The sequence below is a fragment of the Herpailurus yagouaroundi genome, unplaced genomic scaffold, assembly GCF_014898765.1.
Source record: "Herpailurus yagouaroundi ecotype Mexico unplaced genomic scaffold, PumYag 183, whole genome shotgun sequence".
In the NCBI taxonomy this organism is placed as follows: Eukaryota; Metazoa; Chordata; class Mammalia; order Carnivora; family Felidae; genus Herpailurus; species Herpailurus yagouaroundi.
The window spans coordinates 17,325,295-17,350,444 of NW_024412414.1; the positions used below are offsets into that span (position 1 = coordinate 17,325,295).

Sequence of the window (25,150 nt, forward strand, 5' to 3'; positions counted from 1 at the left end):
TATCTGTCTCTCTTCCCCCCCCCACCCTCCTAGAGTATTCATTTCATAAGTGCAGGGACTTGTGCCTGTCTTGATCATTGCCATATTCTCAGAGAGAAGACGGTGGCACATAGAAAGTGCTCAAATATTTATTGAATCCATGAAGTACCTGAAAGAAAGATGTTCATTGAACCCAGAAGATGGAGCAAAATACAATTTTATCCGTTAAATCACGTTCTCATGGACACCTGTCACCCACCTGTGTTTCTCTCCCAGGGTTCCTGCCCATCTTGGATGAACAAGATGAGGTCTTTCATTCCCTACCTAATTCTTGAGAGAAAAGCCTTCTCAGAGCAAATAAACTTTTCTTGCCAACGTTGACTGCCTCTTGAGGTTTAACATCAATGTGTAGTTATGCTATTAACTTCTTGGCTTTTCCGTCTGTCTAATTAAAGACCATGTTCTTAAAAGAGAGGATGGGGAGAAGAGAAGAAGGGGGAAGAGAGTCCCATCAGGTCACATCTTTGTATCTCACAGACGCAACTACACCAAACAGCAAATACCAGTCACTGTCCATGAATCTCATGAACAAGTATCACCAGAATAGGGACTTTCAAATGTCTTTGATAGCTAAACATTTAATATTGAGATCCGGGACACATGCACACAGGCACATTTATATTTCTGAAACAAAAGATTTATGAAACAGTATCATTATTTGGAGTGTGGCACTCTTGACATTTTGCATTCTATTCTATTTCATTTTTTAAAATACCAATCTTGATCTTTGACTTCGTTTCATAACCCAGTGATCACAGACCATAGTTTAAAGACCTCTGGTCTCAACTCTGAGCCCTTGAACTAGAATGTCACATGCATCTCTGCAGTCTCTCAGATAAATGTGGAACATACAGTCATTGCACGTCACCATTTTCCTGCTTCATGCACAAGTGTGGTGTAAGTAAGAAATATGATATAAACATGGATGTATTTTTTAAGACCTTTTATGTCCAAGAGAGAGATGTTGTATTATACATTATGAGATATTTTAGTAGAATAATTAAAAATAACTATAGTACCAGGTAAAATGTTAAATGTATAGAATATTCCTTCACCATGAGCGGTTTCCAAAGCCTGCACTCTTGTGATTATTACCAGATGACTGTCACTTCATACTAAATGAATTTACTGAGTGCTCTCCCTCCTTTTCTTCCTCTCTCTCTCTCTCTCTCTTTCTCCCTCTCCCCGCCCTGTCTCCTTCTCACACACACGCACGCACGCACACACTTTATTCCAGCTCTCAGAACTCCGGCACTACCTTGGAGTAGCACTTGCTATGGAACTTTGTAAACTAAACACCAATCACTGAAAGGGTGAATTGTCTATTGAAAAAGCAGTTATGCCTACTGTAAAAAAATGTTCAAGAAGGGGGGAGCATATGACAAGTGTACAAATTTTATATTAGATCGTGCAAACAGACAAAAGCAGGTGGCTTTGACAGGCTGCAGCTTGGACCAAGTGGGATTTTTTTTTTTTTTTTTAATCAAGGGCCCTCCTGATTCTAGGACCACCACATCATTTTTACATGCTGACTCAGACCGTCCTTACATAGTGTGTAAAGGAAGTAGGCAGCTGTTGTGATTCTCATTATGTGTTTGTGTAAACTGGGCCTCCAAGGAGTTAGTCACACTGGGGAAAAAGCCTCTCGTTCCCAGTTCCAGTTGCAGGAAGGAACCCAGCCTCCGTGCTGTATGTGCAGTGACATCGATTGCTTTATGGTTAGTAGTGCCAAAGAACCGGAAACAGGGTGGAGTTGGTCTGGAGGGAGATGGCTGGCCAAATAGTAATATCTATACTACAAAATGTTATGCAGCTGTTTTAGATCTGAGCAATGGCTTAAGTCTGAGTTTACTCAGAAAAGCAAGCTAGAGAAAAAGAAAAATATATATAGCATAATCCCATTTTTTTTTTTTATTTAGAAAGAAAGGAACATGATATACAGTATTTGGGTAGAATTACCTATAAGTATTCATAGAAGGTTGTTGAAAAATAAAGACAGATATATACTAAATGATCACTCTTAGTTACTTAGGGAGAGCTGGCATATGGGCCTGCACAAAGGGGATGACAGGGTGTATAGGTGGCTTTTTTGTTGCGTAATTACATTTCTTTCAAAAAGTAGTGTTTGAGAATTTAAAGATTCTTACAGCGGATATTTAAAACAATCAAAGAAAAGTACCTTTCTTCTACATCTGTTGTAAGTAAAGTGACCTTTTCAAGGTCTCCTACGTTGAAAGGGACAGCATCAGGACCCTCATCCATGATTTTGACCCCAAGGCTGCACCCTTTCCTCAAAGCTACAAGCTGCCTCTCGTGTATCAAGTGCATGTAAAACTTTGTACCCCTAAAAGTGGTATTGGGCTGAACACACATAGTGAAGAAGAGAATAATGCCACGTAAGAAAATGGCCCGAATGATTGTTGTTACCGCACAGTGTTTAATGCAAATTTAGGCATGCGAGTCAGGTACCACACTAGCTGTTGAAGAAATGTAATGCTGACAGTATTTGGCAATAAAATAATAATCACTGTGTGTATCTCTGATGAAATGAGATTTAATCCATTTGAGCTCCTAATTGTCTGCCACACTACATTAAAGATGGATACCACTATTGTCTCCACTGCTCAGAAATATGAAATTCAAAGCAATATGCACAATGTCTTGAAATAAGCTAGCTTAATGAACCAGCAAATTAGACCTTTCTATCTCTTTATTTAACATCCAGTTCCATGAATTTATCAGAGTTCATTACAAAGGTGCAATATTTAAAGAAATGCTGCTAAATTCATTTATGATTAGAACTAATGACTTTGAAAAAGACTTCTCATATTTTTAGAGAGAGCCATTATTTATTATTGAATTTATATGGCTTTGGGTAATAAATGTTCAATCTTTTCTCCCTTCCTTCTGTTATTTATAGTTTGAATTTTGTAATACAGCCTCAAAAAAAAAATCTCATGGAAAGAAGTAAACTTTTACCTGCAAACACAGCAATGGCGTTCAGGAAAACAATTGCAAAGCTTTCTTCTTGACCTGTGACAGGTTTTCAGTGGGTGGGTGAAAGGGAACTTGGCCCCTAGGATACATTTGGCAATGTCTGGAGACATTTTTGGTTGTCACACCTGAGGGGGGTGTTACTTGCAGCTCTTGGATGGAGAGCACAGACGCTGATGAACACCCTACAGTGCACAAGGACAGCTCCTTCATTGGTTAATTATCCCGCCCTAAATATCAGTCCCAAGACAAAGAAACCCTGACCTAGGTAAATGGGTCCCATTCAAAGAATGCTCCATTTTATTCGGTATTTTCTCAAATGAGATCACTTTTCATCTTGTCACATAGATTTAGAGGAAGACCAACTAAAAGTGTGGATCTGGAACACATGATTTTTCCCCCTAATAGTTAAAGTAATAATGACTTTAGCATCTGCAATAAAGACAATAGCGTTGAGGGTTAGAATAGAACCCTAGAAATATAGATTAGAGAAATGACTTTAACTTGTCCAAACTTTTGATATATTTTCAAGGGGATAGCTTGGCCATTTTGAACTAAAAGCATCTGGCTATCTAATGGGTTTCAAGATGTTGGCATTTTAGTCCAAAAATGCTTAAAAGAAACCTGCTTGGGATTCTCATTTAGATGAGAAGGGTCTATCTCCAGTGTCAAGAATGATGGCAAATAATGGGAAGATCACAAGGTCTGATTCATTGTAACTTGCATTTACCTAGAACATTATTTATGGTCAGTTCAATGTAGCAGTTCCACACTTTCGACAGAAGTAGATTTGATTTCAGTATTGCTGAATTTCTCTTTTAATGTTCTAGTCTCAGCTCTTTAACTTGAATCTGTCTCTCTGCATGCATATGGAATCCAGTTAATTTGATAAAATTTAACTTGGTATGTTTAGTATGCCTGTGATAACAATGATCAATGTTTCTTTAAGCCTTATGTATTTAAAGGCAAATAGAACCATTATGAAGTGGCCCAATGAAGAAGGATGAAGAAATGGAAGTTCTCCTCATCCAAAAGAAAATAACAATCAAGAATCAGAAAATAAAAAGATTAGAATCCCAATTAGCTACGCTTCTTGAGAACTAGGGTGTTTTGAAGGAAACTTGGTTTGATATCTAACATATGTTGGTAAATTCTTCGATCTCATTAAGTAGAATGAATATAATTGAAGCAGTCATAATTTAAGGGTTGTGTAACACGGCTTTTTTTTTTTTTTTTTTTTTTTTTTGCAGCATTTCTTCTAGTGAGGGAAATGGTTTACTGGTTATGTGCTTGTCTTGTATTTTCGGAAAAATAAATGTTACTAGCACGTCAAGTCTGTGATTTTACTATAACTGCTCTCCAGTATAACGAAGTAGGTCTTGATGTTAGATCCCAGTCTATTTAGAGACAAATATCAAGTAAAGTACACAGGTAGGGCAAAAATTATGACTGGTACACAAATGAATGAAATCCTAGGGCAGTGGTTCAGAGTCATCATTCCGCATAGGGTCCCCCTACAGCCCTGCCATCTTAACTCCTCCACCTCCACCTCAAAGTCATCATTCTGAACATTTTCATTATATAGCATTTTGGATGAACAGAGTAATAGGGATAGAGGTGTAATGGCCTCAGCATGTCATTACGTTGGTTTTTACAACCAGTAACTCTTATTCACTGGGCCCTTGTGATGATGATCAGTAACATTTATATAGTGCGGACTACATGCCAGGATGTTGTAAGGATGTTACTTACTTGGTTTTGGGTTTTGTTTTGTTTTTTAACTCATTTAATCTACAAAATAACCCCATCTAATCAGATGCAGTTAGTCCTTGGTGAAGCTGGGATTTGAAACCAAGGATCTCCCTCTGAAGTCTGTACTCTTGACAACTATGCAAAACTGGGTCTCTTGTGAGAAAAGCAAGTGCCACACACCGTGTCAAAGGCTTTCACATATTATTTAACCCTCAAGGTACTCTTATGCTGGCCCTCATTATCTCATTGACTACATGCAGTCAATGGGGTGAATCAATTCATTTCTCACTAAGTTGTTTAGAGGGATAAACTTCCAATTACTCAAGACTTCAAGTCAGTGAAAATGAAAATGAGGAAGACACAAGAAGAGCCGTAATGATGTGAAAAGTAGAATTTTGATGAACGTTTATTCCCCATCTCATCGTTTTTAAAGCTCATTCTTTCTGTATGCCTATAATGTGTTTATACATCCAGGCAGTATCATGTGATATAATTTATAAATTATATTATATTATATTATATTATATTATATTATATTATATTATATTATATTACATTACATTTATAGGGGATGTTTGAGCAAATATTTTATACTGATGGATCCATATTTTATAGTTACTCCAGATATTCTCCCTGTCTGGGCCATTCCCTTGGCATACACAAGTCAACTTGGAAACTTACATTGTCTTCTTATAGCCTGTATATATGGACGACTTCATTTGCTGTGTACATTTAAATCCACTTTCACAGCCCATTGTCACTAATGGCTGGGAGTGTCTTAGACATAAAAAAGAATATGTCATTTTGAAGTTTCATCCACAAGATGACATCAAAAACAAAACAGCTAGTCAATTTACAGAAAAGATCACATTACTTAAAGGAATCCAAGAGGTTAGCTAAGTGAGCCATTTGGATATTCAAAGTATCCACTTCACAAATATTCATATAGCCTTATGCCAGCCACAGCAGAGACAGACCCCATGTGTCTGTCCTCAGGTTGCTAACAGTCTAGCCCAGTGGTTAAAAGCACAAAAGCCTGGCTGCATGACCTTGGGCAAGTTATTTAGCCTCTCTGTGCTCAAGTTTTCTCATCTGTACAATGGAAAACAGTACCTACCTCAAAGGGTTATGGTGAAGGAGTAGATAAATTAATAAATATGAAGTGCTTAGCACAGTGGCACCCACAAAGTACTATTTTCTCATTACTGTGTGTCATGATTAATTTTGTGTGTCAACTCGGCTAGGCCGCAATGCCCAGCTATTTGGTTTGAGAAGGTATTTTTTAGATGAGATTAACACTGAAATAGGTAGACCTTGAGTAAAGCACATTATCAAAAATGTGGATACGTCTTATCCAATCACTTGAAGGGCTTGACAGAAAAATACTGACCTCCATATATACATATGGAATCTTATGACTATAAAGATGGATGGATGGGTGGAATCTTATGACTATAAATACATATAAATATAAAGATGGATGCATGGATAGATGGATGGATAGATAGATAGATAGACATTCTATTGGCTCTCTTTCTCTGGGGACCCTAACTAATATACTACAGGATAATGTAACTAGTATTTCCAAGCCCTTCATACATATTATTTATCACTTTGAATATCATCTCACTTATTCTTCATAAAAGCCGTATTACCCGCATTTACAAAGAAGCAAACCGGCCTAAGAAAGGCAAGTGACTTGCCCAAGGTCCATCCAGCTGGTACCTGACAGAGACAGGTGTCTCCCTCATATCCCCCTTCCTCAAGTAAATGCTGCCATTGTTTAATTTAGGGTTAAAAAGTTAGGGTTTCCAGTTCTGGGTGGAGTGATTTGTCTTCAGCTTACCCACAAGGCTGGGTGACACAGAAATATTGATGCAGCTGTTTTAAAACACTTTTCAAGCTATTGAGAGATACTAAATGGCAAATAATAAATTCCTGAAATGCATTTTGCCCGCCTTTGATTGTAATTCTTGCCTGAGTTGAACTGCAGAACTGTGTTAGTGAAGCTATTCACAATATTGCAGACAGAAGCCAACTAGACAGGAAAGAGTGTGGAACCCACAGAGTCCCCTTATTACAAGAGCTGTCTGGCAGAGGGGAGCAAGTGTAACATCTTAAGTGAAATTAGTCAAGGTTCCAAGAAGACCAACTGTGCTTTCGAGGGGAACAAATGTCTTTTGAGATAGATGGGAGGTTCAACTCTTTGAGAACGGACTTCCATGTCCTGTCGTCTTATCAAGGGAGCATATTAGCGAATTGGCAAATCCAGTCAAGCGTCTTCCAGTAAATAACTCTGATCCTTGAATGAAGCTTATCTGAGGGCTCACCAAAGGCATCTAAATGAGTCTTAGAACCATCAGGCAAAACCAAATTAGCTAGCGTTCAGAAACAATTTCCTTTTATGTGCAAAGCTTGTTCTTAAAAAAAAAAAAAAAAAACCTACACAGTTCAGAAGAGCTGTAAGGAAATATTTTTACAATCTGTTCCACTGGTTAACAGATTGAGTTTAGCCTCAGCTGGTGATTTTTGTCTCCTTAATTATGGGCAATAACAACACTTTAAATTGATATGGCGCTTTTAACTTTGCAAAAGATGGTCAAGTTCATTTATCAACTGATCTACTTTGTTGTACTGTGCTATAATTTTCAACTGATGGTCCAAGACAGCAGGCTAGCACATTATACAGAAAGACATGCTAAGAAGGATTGTCAATACATCTTTTTTTTTTCCTAAACAATTTAAGTGATGATGACATGATCTAAAGAAATGTATCTGGTACAATTTATTTAGGCCCCAAAGAGAAAATATCTACATAAAGGCAAATGAATAAAGAACACTAGATAATATTAAAAAAATTGGTGGGCACCTGGGTGGCTCAGTTGGTTGATCACGTGATGATCTCACGATTGTGGGATCAAGCTGCAACACTGGGCTCCACACTGAGCATGGAGACTGCATAAGAATCTCTCTCTCCCTCTCTCTCTGTCCTTCCCCCACTCATGCACTAGCTCGTGCACTCTCTCTCAAATAAATAATAATTTAAAAAATTAAAAAAAATTTTTTTTAATTTCACATGCATGTTCTAAGTATCAAAATGCAAACCCAAACCAACTAAGAATGATTGGGGAATGAATTTTGCTGTGCATTTCTCTCTGTGAGTCTAGGTATTGAGAGTTTACTGTGTTTTAATGATTCCAAAAAATACTGGAATAGGATTAAAAGCAAGGGGCTTAGAACTGACTTTTGAAAGATACATGCTGTGCTTGGCTATAGAAGCATCTTTATTTGGTTTATTAAAAAAAATTCATATACTCACTATAATAAGGAATTGATAGTTAGGTTGGCAAACCCTTCAACTGTAAAAATTGCTAAATGGTGTTTAAACCAGCAGGAGAGGCTTTGTCTATACATTTTGTATTCCTGTTTTGAATTGTACGAGATAAGATTATGTGCCATATTTTTAAATTATGTGACAAAGGAAGGCAAAAGTCTTAAAATATATGAGGCTCTGAACTTATATTTAGATGTTTCACTTTTTAAAGAGACAGGTTTGTAAAATCAAATTGATAGAGACATGCTTACACAGTTTTGGAAGGTAAATCAAAGAGCTAAAGCTATAGAATGTGGAATTTCTATCTGGAAATAAGATATGAAGATAAATTAGTCAATGAGAGGTATGTGTATACATAAAATATGTACTGGATTATATTCTTTTGTGTTTGAAAAGAGAAAAGGCATTATCAAATAACTATATGTTATTTGCAATATGTATATATATGTATGTTGCCATGTTAGAATTAACTGTTATAGCAAGGATTTTTACACCAAAAGTGCAAAAATTCTGTGATTAGTCACAGTTTACACTTCATTTGGTCTCCATCCATTGTATCCCATTATGCTAACCAATCCCATTACAAATTTGGTCCTGCACTGACTGATCCAAGCACCAAACTGGAAGTTTGTTCTCTTTCAGTATGCTCAGCAAAATTACCGTGGTCATTGCCTATTACCCTGAGAATGAGGTCTCTGTGTCTTTCTCTCTGCAAGTTCCATGAGTTCTCTGTAATGGCAAAAGGAAAAAAGAAACCCAGGGCTACCGTATTGTACAACTTCAGGGGCAACATTCACATTTTAGTCTAAGTGAATCCCTAGCACTGTTTATATAGACTACCATGTGAGTGGTGCATTTGGAATGGTGCAAATGCCCTCAAGTTAGGTTAAGCCCTAGAAATTAACAAAAGTGGGTGAGATTATATCAACATAGAGCATTTCCTGCTGTTTGATATTTTTCTCTCCACCTTTACAAGGGCCAAAGACTTCCATCTCATCTTCCTGGCTTTGCGTGGCACTGCAGTTTAGGCATATAATAGGACAGACCAGATTGGAAAATCCAGATGACCTAACATGGGCCAGGCATCCACACCCTGGCCCAAACAGCTGCATCCACAGAAGTGGTTTCATGTGGTTCAAATTTGCAAAAGACAGAATCTCTGAGAAAAGTGTATGGATCGGGCAAGCAAGTTGGTCACTCAGCTTTCTGGGGTTACGTAGATGATGCTGGATTTTGTCAGGAGAGTCTATACTCTGTAAGAATATTCCTGTTATGCAGAAGTCATTCACCCTAAGATAATTACCCTTCCATGACAGTAAACATGCCTTTATGAGTAGACTTTATTATTTATTTTAAAATATTTGTCTCCTCTGAGTGGGAGTGGATTATAGTTTCCTGTCCCACTAAAGTCAAGCTTGGCCATATGACTTGCCTTAGCCAGTAAAATGCTAGTGAAAATGATGGCTGTCAGTTTTGAACAGAAGCTGTAAGAACCATCATGTGCTTCACCCAATGCTCCTTTCCTTTTACTATATAGAAGCAACATGTTAGAAAGTCTTTCCTGTAGTTTAGGTAGAGTGAGGAGCTAGAAGCTAGAAGCTAGAAGCTAGAAGCTAGAAGCTAGAAGCTAGAAGATGTGATACTGTCTACCTTTTGATGGAAGTGTTTATCCATTAATATTTAATGCAATTATCAATATGATTTTGTTTAGATATTCTGGGGTTTTTTTTTTCTGTTTTCCCCTCTGCCTTTTGTTCCTCTTTTCCCCCTTTCCTGCCTTTTTTCTGGTTATATTGTGGAAACTCTTGCTTCTGTTATACTCCCACAAAGAGTGTTGATGATTTTGTTTTAGCAGGCGATTAACTTGGAAAGAGTCAGACAGTGAACTCTGTTGCCTGTGGAGGATCGCAGCTCACATCTCAATGTGCTTCTCTTAGCCTTCCCGCCCCCCACCCCCCACAAGCTGCTTTAAGTCTGCCTCACACATTGTTCAGGGGTCAGAGACTTGGACAAAGTTTATGCACAGAAGTGGTGGCCCTTTTGCTCTGCCTCTTTTCTGGGATTCCCTCATTACTTTCCAGCAGCAATGACCAGCTCAGAGCCTGTGATTCCTCAAGCCAGAAAGAACAGCAGCTTTTCTATTCGAATTTGAACCCACCCATGCTACTACTTAAGCTTAATCTAACACCACTGAAAGGGGAAATTCCTGTTATCATCAGCTCTGATGATGACTCTTACAAGTTTTGACTCTCTAAATCTGTCTGCTTTTGCTCACTCTCCAGAACCTTCGGTAGTTTTATTGTTGTTGTTGTTTTGTTTTGTTTTTAATGTATTTTGTTCAGAGTTCACAGTCATTATTTGCAAGAGCAGATAATGGAACCTACTCTACCATAGTGGAAGCAGAACTCTCGAAAGCCAATTTTGAGATAGGTGTATAAGGAGAATCAGAAATAAGATGTTATGATTGAAAGCCATTGAGATTTGAAGGTATATATGTTCCTCCAGCCTAATTTACCCTAAACTGAGTAATTAGCCAGCTAGGGCAATCTGGGATATTACTCTGACCTGTGAAATCCATTCAAAGACCGATGAATTTCCCCAAAGCACACTGGTTTTATGAGTTTTGCTCTTCTCCTTACACTGGTAACATACTTTAAGTGGTACTCTTTCCTTCTTAATTTCTACTACAGTCATGAAGTACAATGCTCCTTAAATTGAAAAGACATTCTCTTTCCATGTCTCCACATTTCATTCTTATCACTGAAATCACAAGGTTTGGAGACCAGAATTCACAATCTAAATGGAACACACATCTACCATAGTGAGTCACTAACAGAATTGGGCCTGGTAAAGTTATTAAATACTTAAAAGCACATAATTAATTGATTGTGGCTAAAACATGGGACCATATAGAAGCTATAGAAAGTAGAGATAAAAAGGAAATTATGCCAAGGACAGCATTCTTCCTGGAATTGTCATTTCAGTGTTTACTTCCGCTAAAATTGATTCCGTAGGGAGTAGGTCTTTCATCCTGCAATACAGTAAAGTAGGTCTTTGACATCGTTGTCGTATACTATGTATGATGTTGCCTTTACTAGGAATACAAGATTATGAATATGCAAGCTTCAAAATTCGAGTACATAACTTCTGTCTTTTAGTTGAGTAAAGTAATGGAAATACACACACACGCACAAATATACATATCTATCTATCTATCTGTCTGTTTGTTTGTTTATTTATTTATTTATTTATTTATTTATTTATTTATTTATTTAATGTTATTTAGTCCCTAAGATAGTTACTTTGCAGTTTAGAATCTAATTGCTAGTAACACTTCTTCATAAAAGTCTATAGGAGAGGAGAGCCTGGGTGGCTCAGTCGGTTGGGCGAGCTCAGGTCATGATCTCACAGTTGACGAGTTCGAGCCCCGCGTTGGGCTATATGTTGACAGCTCAGAGCCTGGAGCCTGCTTAGGGTTCTGTGTCTCCCTCTTTCTCTGCCCCTCCCCTGCTCATGCTCTGTCTCTCTCTGTCTCAAAAATAAATGAACATTAAAAAAATTAAAATAAATAAAAGTCTATAGGAGAGTTGTAGATTAGAAGTCTTCTGGAAGTACATCACAGTGTTTGAGTATTGCTGATGTCCACTTACATTATGAGTAAAGTCTGGGAGGCCAACCCCAGGAGATGTCTTACAGGCATCCTCACAACTTGCTTTTCCTGATTTTAATGCGCATCTATAATTCCTCATAAAGAATCTGAACATTATGTCAGATTCATTATGTCATATAATTAAACTCATTGTGTTTATTTTTTTCCTTTACCTATTTTCATCAGATTCAACCAATCCTTTATTCAACAAATATTTATTAAATGGCTACTTTGTGCCACGCACTGGGGATGCAGGAGTGAACAAGACAAAATTTCAGACTTCATGGTGCTTCCATTCTAGAGGACAAGACAATAAGTAAGCACATAAGTAATACTGCTTCACATTGTGAAAGGTGCTGTGAAGAAACAGAATAGGGTATGGAGCTAAAATCCACTGGAACTCTCTTTTGCCCTGCAAACTCTTGACCTTTGCATCATCACTAATCACAGTGACTATTCTGAATTGTAAGTAAGCTCTGCACGAGAAATCAATATTTTCTCCCCATTTTGCTTCTACATACCCCAAATCCAACCCACTCCATTGGCCCTGCTCTCAACAAGGATACCAATCACCTGCTCATTTCTAAATCCATTGAACACTTCTCACTCTTTTTCTGACTTGACTCCCCTGCAGCAGCTGACATTATTCCCCATGTCCTTGGAGAGCTTTCCTGCCCCAGGGACATCTCTGGTCATTCTTGGCTTCCTTTGGAGTCTCCTCTTGGTCTTGCTGCCCAGTCATTATACAGTAGCATTGTGGAGCCTAAGAAAGCTGGGCCCTCGAACCTCTTTTCTTCTTCTCTGACATGTTCTCCTTGACACATCTCATGCACCCCCGCACCTGCTTCATTACCCACCTCCACTGATCAAAAATCTGTGTCTCCTGCTGAGCTATTGCTCCCAAACACCAGACTTGTGTCACCGACAGCCTTAAAACACATCTACTTGGATGTGTCTCAAATTGCTCAACTTCAATATGTTCAAAACTGAATTCACCATCTTTACTTCCTCCCTACCCTGCCCCACCTCCAGCCTGTTCCTTTCTATCCATTCCCCATCTTGGGAAATGGCACCACACTCTAATCCTTAACTGCCCAAGCCAAACAGCTGGGTGCCACCTCTCTCCCTCACCCTCCATATCCACTTAGTTACAAAGTACAGTCAACTTGACTGCTTTGGTTTTGGACAAGTCCATCCACCTTAGACCAGACTCTAGTGTGATCTGCATATTCTTGGATCTGCCCTTTCAAATCCCCCCTTCACACTACAGCCTGGATGAGCTTTCTAAGCTCTAACCTGATTGTGGCTTCCTTAGGCTTGAAGCCCTTCAGAGCTTCTTTCAGGGGAAAGACTGTGTTGCACACAAACCTCCCCACCTTCGTAGATTCTTTTACCTTTTTCCTTTATGAAGGAGCTCAGCTCTGCTGTCTGGGGTCCAAGTTGAAGTGGTGGGCCTGCATGGCCTTCCAGTGTCACACACCAACCTCCACTTCCAAAATCGCATGAAATGCCACACGACGGAGCATGACGTCTGACTTCTTGGGCTGTGCCAGGTGACATAACCAGGAAGATGGAGAAGTTAACTTCGAATAGATATTCCTTAAACAAAGGAAAGTAGGATATGGAAGGGAGCTGGGCAGAGAACTTTCCCCTTCTTGCTACTTTTGTGGACTACAAGGAGAGGTTTCTTCTTATAATCTTTCAAGCAAAGTCCCTTGTGCCATGCAGATTCACCTGCTGAGTTAGTTACTTGCTGTGCCTCCTTTTGGCTCATTGTAACATGGTGGCCACCAAGGCCATGTGTTATAGTTCCCTCATGTTGCTTTGCTTCTGATTTGCCTTCCTTCCCTTTATAACTTTCCTCACTGCCCTGGCCTTGCATCCCCCACATTAAGCGTCAGTGCTTTCATTTCTGCCTTGTAGTCCACTTTCTAGAGGACCTGGGTCAGACAAAGACCAAACTTCCTGGCCACTGCTTATCTCCCTGACTCTCGAGTCTGCTTTCCCCTCTCTCTTGCCCAGTCCCTACTTGCCCAGACCCCACACAGAATCCCCACACTCAGCAGCTTGATGAATATGCCATATTCTCTTCCCCCCTGCAGGCCTCTGTACAGATGCTCTCCTGCCTCCCATAGAGAAGTCTTCTGTCTCGCGTGGAAAGCATTCCTTGACACTACTGTTGCACCAGCCGGTTAAGGTACCATGTTTTGATGTTCCCATGGTGTAGACCTTATTCCCGCTCCCCCCGCCCCCCACGCCGAGGAAGTGCTCCTCACCCAGCATGGTGATTGCCATTTGCTGGTCTTTCCCGCTAGACAGGAAGTTATTCACTTTTGTACCTGTAGCACCTGGCACAAAGACTGACACGTAAGAACCCAATAAATATTTAATGAATGACTGAATGGATGAATATGTGTTTTCAAAAAGGGATACATTTTATGGACAAAAAAGATACACCAGCGAAAAAATTGAGCTAGTGTTCAATTATTTCCTGAGAAAGGCTTAGTATACTTTTTTTTTTTTTAAGCGAAGCACACTCCATTCTTATGTTTGTTGTGGTGGTGGTGTATATGTGTGTCACTGTGAACTTTCATCACATTAAACACTGGTTAGGTGTAGGACTAGGTATAAGTTTGGCTCTAGAGCCAGATTGCCAGTGTTTAAACTCCACCTCCCTCACTAACCTGGTGTGTGTGTGTGTGTGTGTGTGTGTGTGTGTGTGTGCGTGTGTGCGTGTGTGTGTGTCTTTGCCATACAGCTGGACAAAGATTTCCTTATCTGAAAATGAGCTTAATAACAATCTCTACCTCATAATGATTGTTTGGAAGCATAAATAAGTAAAATAGCCAAAGAGTTTGGCACAGGGTTTGACACAGTGATGAGTAAGCATTGGCGATCATTACTATTATTATTTGAAGAAGGCATTTTTAGTATCACCTCCTAAATAATTTTGCAACCCATTAGGTAGAGTGCTTCTTGTTGCAAGGTGCTGAAAAGCCCATCCTAAATGACAAGCAAGACATACCTGGAAAGAGTGGAACCATCAAAGATACTATCAATTGCCTTGCCCTCTCCATCTCTCTATTCCATTTTCTCATGATGAGTGAAACGTAATTCTAGAGCTCCAGGTGATTGTGACACGTCAGTGGCAGTTAGATCCACCTGCTTCTTTGTTCTCAGTTGACCACCTGATGGGAGAGGGAAAAACCACACTCCAAGTGTGAAATGGAAATATTTCCCTCATTCTTATTGGACCGGCATTAATTATGTGACCAATCAGAATCACAGAAGTGGGGCAAGGGGGAAAGGATGCCATGTGATTGGCTCAGACTGCTTAAGATCCACTCTAGAGCTGAGTCTTGGATTACATTCTCCCGAGTCATGAGACATGTGGAATGTTGAATACTTGCTCAGGAGCTAGGTTCTGTTAAGAAGAAAGAAAGGGGTGAATGGAGGCTGATTGGGCAATCAGCAGTGTTTACTACATGTACTATTGCTGTCAGGAAGTAGGGAGATACCTCTGTTAATGAAAAGAATGGATTAGAGAACATTGCATTAAGCCTAGAAGCTATGTGACCAGGTATAAAAAATAAAGTATGTATTTATATGTCTATTTTACATGTGGATAGCTAATATTTATTGAGAGACTGCTTTGTGCCAGACACTATGCAAAGTCCTTCGTACTAACTGATTTCCTTCAATCTTCACAAACACATCATTCGTTAATAAGGCAATACTTAATGAGTACATCCCATATTTCAGGCACTGTCTAGTCACTAGGAATATAGTAACAGTCACAAAAGACCAAGACCTCATTCTCTCATGTCCCCTGCATTCTGTACTTAGGAAACTGCAGCCCAGGGAGAGAGAATGAGGTGCACCATATCACAGAGCTTGAATGTGACAGAGTTGGGATTTGAATTCAGGGAATCTAACTCCAATGCCAAGAGTAAGTTGGGATAGGAAAATGTTTGGCTCTAAGTGAAGTACTGTAAATGTGAAGTAAGATGTTAACTGAAATTCAGTCACAGTACTCAGCCAATCCCAGACTCCCTTCTTTCAAACCTCTGTTTTCCCAGAGAGGGTTCTGCGTGTCTTGGAAAAGGCCTTGCCCCGGGGGTCAGGCACCATGACCTGCAGTGGACTCACTGCGAGAGAGCACCCAGGACCATGAAGGGCAGTCAGCAGGCTAGAAAGAGTGCAGCAAACAGAAACTGTGAGGGCTGAGGCCCCAGGAGAGCTCTGCACAGATTTAAACTCCCCTTAGGAATTCATCCTTCTTCCCAGACCTCCACTCATTGGAGCAACTTTATTTAATGTTACCTGTAGCTTTGCTTCTGGGCTGCCATTGTAGCCAGCCTGCTTACCAAAAAGAGGGTTTTGTGACATCTAGTAGGGTGAGACTACTGGGCTTCTCAGTGGGAACCTAAAGCTAACTAAAGAATGAGGCACAGGGGCGCCTGGGTGGCGCAGTCGGTTAAGCATCCGACTTCAGCCAGGTCACGATCTCACGGTCCATGAGTTCGAGCCCCGCGTTGGGCTCTGGGCTGATGGCTCAGAGCCTGGAGCCTGTTTCCAATTCTGTGTCTCCCTCTCTCTCTGCCCCTCCCCCATTCATGCTCTGTCTCTCTCTGTCCCAAAAATAAATAAACGTAAAAAAAAAAAAATTTAAAAAAAAAAAAAAAAAGAATGAGGCACATTAAAGGGGCACCTGGGTGACTCAGTCGGTTGAACCTCCAACTTTGGCTCAGGTCATAATCTCACAGTTCATGAGTTTGAGCCCCACGTTGGGCTCTGTGCTGACGTCTCAGAGCCGGGAGGCTGCTTCAGATTCTGTGTCTCCCTCTCTGTCTACCCTTCCCCGCTCATGCTCTGTCTCTCCTTCAAAAAGAAATAAACATTAAAAAAAAAATGAGACACATTAAAAAGAAAAAAAATGTTAATAGGCTTTACATCCAGTGCAGAACCCAACACCGGGCTTGAACTCACAACCCTGAGATCATGACCTGAGCTGAGATCAAAAGTTGGACACATAACTGACTGAGCCACCCAGGTGCCCTGAGACACATTTTTAAATCTTAGTCTTGCTCATATTATATTGATCCATCACCTCAAATTTTAGTGAAAATTTAATATCCAACTTTGACTCGGTTACCTTGAATTTGAGTTCCACTAAACTGAATCAAACTTATATAGAGAATTAGTAACTGTTACTGAATCATATGAACTTGACTGAATTCGAATGTTTCTTTTCGCCAGAATTGGTTATTTGGTCAAGTTTAACGTTGTTTTGTTTGCTTTTTAAAGCAGTCTTGCCGAGGCTCTCAAGCACTCACTATGTGTCGGGCTCTGTGCTAGGTGCTGGTGAATCAAAGCAACATGATTTGTCCCCCAGAAGCAGACTAAAGATTCTTGTGAAAATGATTTCTTAATGCAGTGTTCCCGGGAGACCCTCGTAAAGCAGAGGGTGGGGTTGGGGGGGGGGGCAGGAGGATAGAACTAGTAAAGGAAGAAGGCAAGCCAGGTGGTGCTCTCAGGCAAAACTCCAGTCTTCGGCAGTTCCTGCAGGGAGCTCTGGAGGGTAACTACACCTCCAAGTTGTGTCCTACTCAAGACGAGGGAGTAGGCTTTCCTAGTCCTGTGTTAGCACTCACTGGCTACAGGCCACCCCACACCCCACACCGCATCTCCCGACCACCCCCGCTCAGCCCCCAGGATGGAAACACTCAGGCTTTTCTGTCTCCCTGCACAGAGGAAAGCCTTGACTAATCCTGACCCAGGCTCTACTGTTAGCAGCAAAGGTTTAAGGCAGCTAAGGGGGGGGAGCACAGAACCAGAAGAAGTATGGGAGGGCAGCTGGGCAGAGCATGGACCAGGCTACCACCTACTCCTTACAGAGTCTGTCATCTACTGGGTTGGCCCAAGGGAGCCACGACAAGAAAACAGGTAACTATGTCATTATCGTATGTGATGAGTGCACATGGGCAATGAACAGAGTGTGATTTTTAGAGACTAACCGGTGAGTATCTAGTTGGAATGGTCGCCAGAGGTGGACATTGTCAACCCGCAGGCATCCTTTACCCTTTGCTCTTCTCTCCTCTCCCCCATGGCTTTCAATGGAACTGCCATCTGCCCACCCTGAGGGGATATGGATGAGGACCAAAGTTCTAAGAGTGGCTGGGTAGAAGGGTAGAACCATCCCTTGTCTCTGGTGGCATCATGGAGCCAGTGTACCATCCTGGATAGTCACCTTCAGACTTCTTTTTTGTGCGGAAAACAAAATTCCTGTTTGTTGAAGCCAGAGGAAATCGGATTTTTCTGTTACGTGCAGCCAAATTTATTCATACACACACACACACACACACACACACACACACACACACACACGTGTGTGTGTATATATATTCTTTTTGGGTTGTTTTTGTTGTTGAGAGAGAGAGAGCACGTGTGCATTTGCTCTAGCAGGGGAAGGGGGAGGGGGAAAAGGGAGAGAGAAAATCGTAAGTAGGCTGCACCCCCAACCCAGGGAAGAGCTGACTTGGGGCTCTCTCATGACTGTGAGATCACAACCTGAGTGGAAATCAAGAGCCTGATACTTAACCGACTGAGGCACCCATGCACCCCACAGCCAGATTTATTCTTCAGCAGCTCCCAAGCCTTGGAGGAGGGGTTGACGTTCTAGAGAAGATCAATTTCGCAGGAAGGAAGAAGCAGAGGTAAATACAGAAATAGGTTGGAAGGCTTCTGACACTAACTTCTCTACAGCTGGATATAGCATTATTATGACACTTTAATATAGCAGTTATCAGCAGAGTAAGTACAATAAGGTGATATATTATCTTTGTGGGAATCTTCACCTGCAGTAATGGGTTCGTTGAAACCGGGGCTTTCCCAGCATCAGCACAATTAACGTTTGGGGCCAGATCATTCCTTTTTGTAGGAAAGGAATCCTTATAGGATGTTTACCAGCTTGCCTGGCTTCTACCCTCTGGTGGCTGGTAGCACCCCCTCACCCTAGTTGTTGACAAACAAAAAAGTCTCCAGGCATTACAGAATGTCCTGGGGGGGGGGGGGGGGGGGAGAGGGAGAGGCAAAGTCACACCCAGTTGAAAGCTTTTTTCTTTCAAATAGCTATTTAGTTTCAATAGCTACATAGTTTTATCTACAAACTTTACAATTAATGATAAATTATATTTAAACTACACGAAAGCAATCTTGCTTTGTAAAGAAAGCAATCTTTTGTTCCTTTAGGCCTACCTTCTTTTAAGTAAACATTGAAAACAGAATCTGCATTTAGCAAAAAAAAAAAAAAAAAAAAAAGGAATAGTAATACAAATCACAGAAGAAACTCACTTTAAGCATGCCTTCCGGTAAGTCATTTTTCACCATGTACCTCAGTTTCCAAATCTCTAAATGGAAGAACTTATGTAAGACAACTCACAAGTATTTTTTTCCCTTTAAAATTAAGATTATTCCATGATTCACTGAAAATATTTCTGGGGTTACCCTGGACCTCAAATGATGATTCGGTTTACAAAAATGTGATTGACATGCCAATTTGGGGAAAATAGGTCTATAGAATGAGACATACTGTTTTTCCTTCTAAAAGTCTTGTTGAGGACTATCATTATTTTAAGGAAGAAAAATAGCCATTGATATATATGACTATTTTTCTTTTTAATTCGACAAAGCAATTGTGCTCTCATTGATTCAAGGTCAGGTTTTCACACTGTTATCTTGTGAAAGCATTCATTATCAGGTTCTTCACTGCTTTTTGCAACTGACATGGCCACAGTCAAAAACAGAATACGCCAAGGAAAAAGGTCAGTACATGCTGAGGTGAATCAATTTGCATAGGGGAGGGAAAGAGAGGGCTGTTTCCATGGCTTCTAACAGAAGTAGGGAGAGAAATGTGAAAAATGAAAACTAGTTTTCAGTGGCAAACAAAATGAACTGGTCTATAAATATTTCATAATTTTAGCCCCATAAAGTCTCATTGTTTGGTGGTAATCTTTATTATGAGTAATCATGGGTTGCTTTTTTGTTTGTTTCTGGCTTTTTCTGCTGATCTCTGTGCCATACATCTCTGAAATAACACCCACTAATTTCTTTTTCATTTACCTCACTCTGGTAGAGAGAGAATATGTAGTCATCAGTAGGAAGTTAGAGACATAACTATCTGATTTAAACAAATAAAGTACATTTTTAGAGTCAAAGAGTATTGTATATAAAAATGAAAACCCAAAGATAAAGTCCTCAGTAATGTTTTCCTTTTGGAATAGAGTAATTTTTAAAATATCCTAAGAGGTTAAGGAGGTCAACCATACACAGGAGCAGTTAGGTTGTTTCTTGTGTCTTGGGAGGGGGTACCTGGAGCATCAGCAACTGAGGTGTGTCAGAGTTACCCTCTTTGCTTAGAAGTGGGGCACACATGTCTTGCCTTTACCTATCCATGTCCACCATCTTTTTTTTTTTTCAAGTTTACTTATTTACTTTGAGAGAGAAAGAGAGAGAGAGTGCAAGCAGGGGAGAGAGAGAGGGAGAGAGAGAGAATCCCAAGCAGGCTCCGCACTGTCAGCACAGAGCCCGATTCAGGGCTCGATCTCATGAACTGTGAGATCGTACCCGAACCGAAATCAAGAGTCAGTCCCTTAACTATCTGGGTCACCGGGTACCCCAACCTTCTCTTGTTTGTGAACAGTACCTCATTTTCCTTAGGAAAACCATCCCCTCTCACCTTAAATAGAAGAGGTCTTGTGGGGCTACCCTCATATGTGTATCAGCATCATACCCCCAAGTCACAATCATGTCCAACAGCACATTCCATCCCTGTGGCTGTAGTGATTGGCTCAGAGATGAGTGCCTAACCCAGAATGGTCCTCTGAAACTCAGTCCTGAGATTCCTGCTAGGATGCCTGGTGCAGGAGGCAGGTAGAGAGCCCCATTTTTGCTAAATGGGAAACAGTGAGAGTGTCATCGGGGATCTGCTGGGGTAGATCATTCAAGAGACCCTGGCAGAGGAGACCAACCCAACCCAAAACACGATTGAAGACCAGCCTGAACTCACGACCGGTCCTCTTTCTAGAGTGCGTAAATTCTTTCTTTGCCTAAGCCAGTGTGCCCTGGATTTTATTACTTGCAAATGGAAGATTCCTGAGGAATTCAGAAAATCAAGTTCTGCAGAACCTGGAGAAGACTAAGAGCTCAGAGATGCATGTGGAACGGAGTTCAAAGAAGAATCCACATTTATTTAGGGAGCTGTATGTAGTTAGCAGAACTACAAAGCACAAACTTAGGAAGTAGTTAGCAAATGAAAAATCAGGATACGTATTTGGGGAAGCACTCCAAGGACTTCAGGAGCACTGGCAGTGTTCAGACGTTGAAGCTGGCTGTTGGCCACACAGGCACTTAATTTGTTATTATTTTTTAATTATCATTATTTGGTAATTATTTTTAATTTTAAAAAATTATTATTTTTTATTTTTAAATTATTTTTTATTATTATTTTATATACATCTATGTATACATTATGTATTTCTATTTTTCTGAGGTTAGGAAACTTGCACAAAATCGCAGGACTTATAAATGGGGTAATATTAGTACTTTATCTCACAGGGTTGTAAGGATTAAATGAGGCAAAGCATGTAAGGCTTTAACATCATGCCTCACGCACGGCATGTGCTCAGTAGATGTTAGATGCTGTTCTAATAATAACTGTTTGGGGATGTTGGGAGGATTATAGAAGATAATGCATATTAAACACTTAGCACTACTTCCTACATCTAGTAAGGGATGACTTTAATGTTTGCTATTATCATTTTTATCATAACGGGTTAATATGTTTCTCTGACCAACACATCTTCCATAGAAGCAGATCACCCATGGTATTTGTGGGCTGAGTATTTTTCTCCTACCATTCAGGTTATACAAGACGTTTTGTACAAAAACAATACGAGTAGAGATGCGGGGACATCTTTAGTGTTTCTTCCCAGCCTTACATTTGACGAATCTTTGCAGCAGCGTGGAAGAATTTTGATTTATACCTGTACCATACCATAGAGTAGTCACTAGCTACCCGTGGCTATTGCAATTTAAATTTCATAGGGGCGCCTGGGTGGCGCAGTCGGTTAAGCGTCCGACTTCAGCCAGGTCACGATCTCGCGGTCCGGGAGTTCGAGCCCCGCGTCGGGCTCTGGGCTGATGGCTCAGAGCCTGGCGCCTGTTTCCGATTCTGTGTCTCCCTGTCTCTCTGCCCCTCCCCCGTTCATGCTCTGTCTCTCTCTGTCCCAAAAATAAATAAACGTTGAGAAAAAAAAAATTTTAATTTCATTGAAAAATATATTCCTCAGTTGGACGAGCCTCATTTCAAGTGCTCTACAGGTGTATGAGGCTCGTTGTACTGTTGTGGACTGGGCAGATATGGAATATATCCATCATTGTGGAAAGTTCTGTAGGACTGCAATGTGCTGTTCGGGGAGTGACTGAAACCAGAACTGGAAAAGCATAAAATCCTCCATTTTTGTTGCTTGGAGACATTGTACTTTTGGGGGGAAGGTTTTCTGGCTGTGTCGCAAAAGGAGTCACAGGTGACCTCTCACCTTGACCCAGTGACAATAGTCCAGTGTCTCCCTGACCTGTCTGCACCTCCAGAGAAGGAGCAGGGCACTTAGGATAACCAGGCCTCCTCAGTTTGGGTTGTGAAACCAGAATGCCAATCTCTTGTTTTAGAATGAAAACCTTCATTGCCCAAGGACTGGCACTCAGGCCCTCTGGTTCCCAGAGCCTCTCCCAGCTGTGGTGAGAAGCAGAGAGCAGCAGAGAGTTGGAGTGCTCCAGAGTCAGAGCAAGGGCATTGGTTTGTGTGGTCTCAGTGTGCTTTTCCCCAAGTTCAAGGGAGCCCTGCCTGCCACTGGAGATGGACAGGTACCTTCTCATGCCAGAAGCCTTTGGGCCTGGTAATGGTCAGCTTTGCTGACTTTGTATTAAGAGACTCCCCATTTTTCTTTGTCTTCTTCCTTCCTTCCTGCCTTCCTTCCTTCCTTCCTTCCTTCCTTCCTTCCTCCCTCCCTCCCTCCCTCCCTCTCTCCCTCCCTTCTTCCCTTCCATCTCTTCTTCTTCACTCCTTCCTTCCTTCCTTTTTTCTTTTCTTTTCTCCTCTTTTCTCTTCTCTTTCTTTCTTTCTTTCTTCCTTTTTTTAACTATTTTGAACTAATCTTATACTCACAAGAGATAGCAAAAATGATTTAGAGAGTTCCTGAGTACGCTCCACCCAGCTACCCCCAACATAGCATCGTACATGACCAGAACACATTGTCAGGACCAGGACACTGACATTGGCACAGTACCCTTTTCCTTTGATAATAGCAGATGTTTCATTGGGTCCTTTCATTATATCAGGTACATTGTCTTTTAATTCTCCTAACAACCCTGTACTGCAGGTATTACTATTTTTAGTTCCATGTTATTGAGAAAAGAACTGACACTCTAAGAGCTTAAGTGTCTCCCCCAAGGCTGGTCAGGCTGTCAATGGCAGCACTGGGACTGGACCCCCTCAGATCTAACCTCAGAGCAGCACTCTCCAAGTACAACTGGGGTAAAAAGATTAACAAGCAGGCCTCAGAGACCAGACATGCCACACTAGAAGGAAGGGAAAGCAGTTGTGACCACAGGTCCCAAATTCTGCCAACATGTGGTCAAACCCCAAGTTTGCTCAAACTTTCAGTAAATTTATTGTGATGTTTAGGAAAGGTAATTAATAGCATTCGAAATATATACTGCAGATGATTTGTACTTTCATACTCTTTGCTTCAAGAGCTTCATGGCTCATAATTGGGGCAAACATTCAGTAATCACAAAATACCCCCCAGAGGCCTAATATTGGGGGAAACAAAAAATATATAAATAGAATTACTTTGAAGGAAGATAATGCTATAAAAGAATATACAGTGATAATAGCTACCATTTTTCCAACGCTTATATGTCAGGCACTGTGGTGAGTAAGCCCTTTAGAATATGTTAACTTCCTTTATTTCTTACTCCAGATTTCCGTGAACTGGAAAATGTGTTTGTAATGGGGTTGGAGATGGGTACCCATACCTGAAAGAGGTGCACGTATAGTCAAAAAAACACGATCTCATCATCATCACCATCATATACTAGGTACCAAAGTATGCCATATAGTCTGCTAGACGCTGTCCATGATCTCATTTAATACTTCCAGTCCTTTTGTTTTTGCCCACCTGTCATTTCCTACCTATCACGTAGGTATGAGGCTATTGATAGTTTACATATATTGAGCTCTTATGATGATGCAGTTGATGGGTCATATTTATTCATTATTTCATTTGGTTCCCATAACAGCCCTTTGAAGCTGGAGCCATCATTATCTCCATTGTACAGGATGAGCCCCTAAGCCCTGACCCAGATCCAGATTTGTCTCTAAGTAATTGGGGGTGCACTCCAAATGCTCTCAGATTTTTTGGAATGTATTTATTTAAGTGAAAGTTAATGAATATATAGTATTGGTTTCAGGAGTAGAACCCAATGATTCATCACTTACATATAACACCCAGTGCTCATCCAACAAGTGTCCTCCTAAATGCCCATCACCCCTCTAGCCCATTTCCCCACCCACCTCCCCTCCAGCAACTCTCCGTTCGTTCTTGGTATTTAAGGCACTCTTATGGTTTCCCTCCCTCTCTGGTTTTATCTTATTTTTCCTTCCTTCCCCCAGGTTCATCTGTTGTATCTGTTAAATTCTACATATGAGTGAAATCATATATCTGTCTTCCCTGACTGACTTATGTCACTTAGCAAAATACACTCCAGTGCCATCCACATTGTTACAAATGGCAAGATTTCATTCTTTTTGATCGCCAAGTAGTATTCCATTGTATAGATATACAATGGAATTTTTAATAAAATTTAATTTTTATTTATTAAATAAAATTTAATAAATAAAAAAATTTATTAAATAAAATTTAATAAAAAAAACATTTTATTTTTAATGTTTATTTTTGAGAGACAGAGCGTGAGCAGAGGAGGGGCAGAGAGAGAGAGAGAGAGGGAGACACAGAATCCGAAGCAGGCTCCAGGCTCTGAGCTGTCAGCACAGAGCCCAACACAGGGCCTGAACTCACAAACTGCGAGATCATGACCTGAGCCGAAGTCGGACACTTAACCTACTGAGCCACCCAGGCGCCCCAATTATACCAGAATTTAAAATAAAAGGAAAAAAAAGAAAAGAAAATCACTTTAGGACTTTGAACATGGTCGTGGTGAGACTTTTAGCCTGGAAAGAACTCTGGTACCAGCGTGTGGTGTAGAGTGGTTCTCATGGGACTTTTCTCAACAATGCCTACAGACCCAGTTTGTCTCTAGTT

General features: G+C 40.6%; 1 protein-coding gene across 1 annotated transcript in view; it reads left to right on the plus strand.

Annotated features, from left to right (window-relative positions):
- Positions 1 to 18,383: 18,383 nt before the first annotated feature.
- PROK2 (prokineticin 2) overlaps positions 18,384 to 25,150 on the plus strand; it is a 35,688-nt gene continuing 28,921 nt past the window's right edge. The window contains exon 1 of the mRNA XM_040492168.1: positions 18,384 to 18,484. Coding sequence (XP_040348102.1) covers positions 18,384 to 18,484 — 101 coding nt within the window. The remainder of the gene's footprint in view (positions 18,485 to 25,150) is intronic.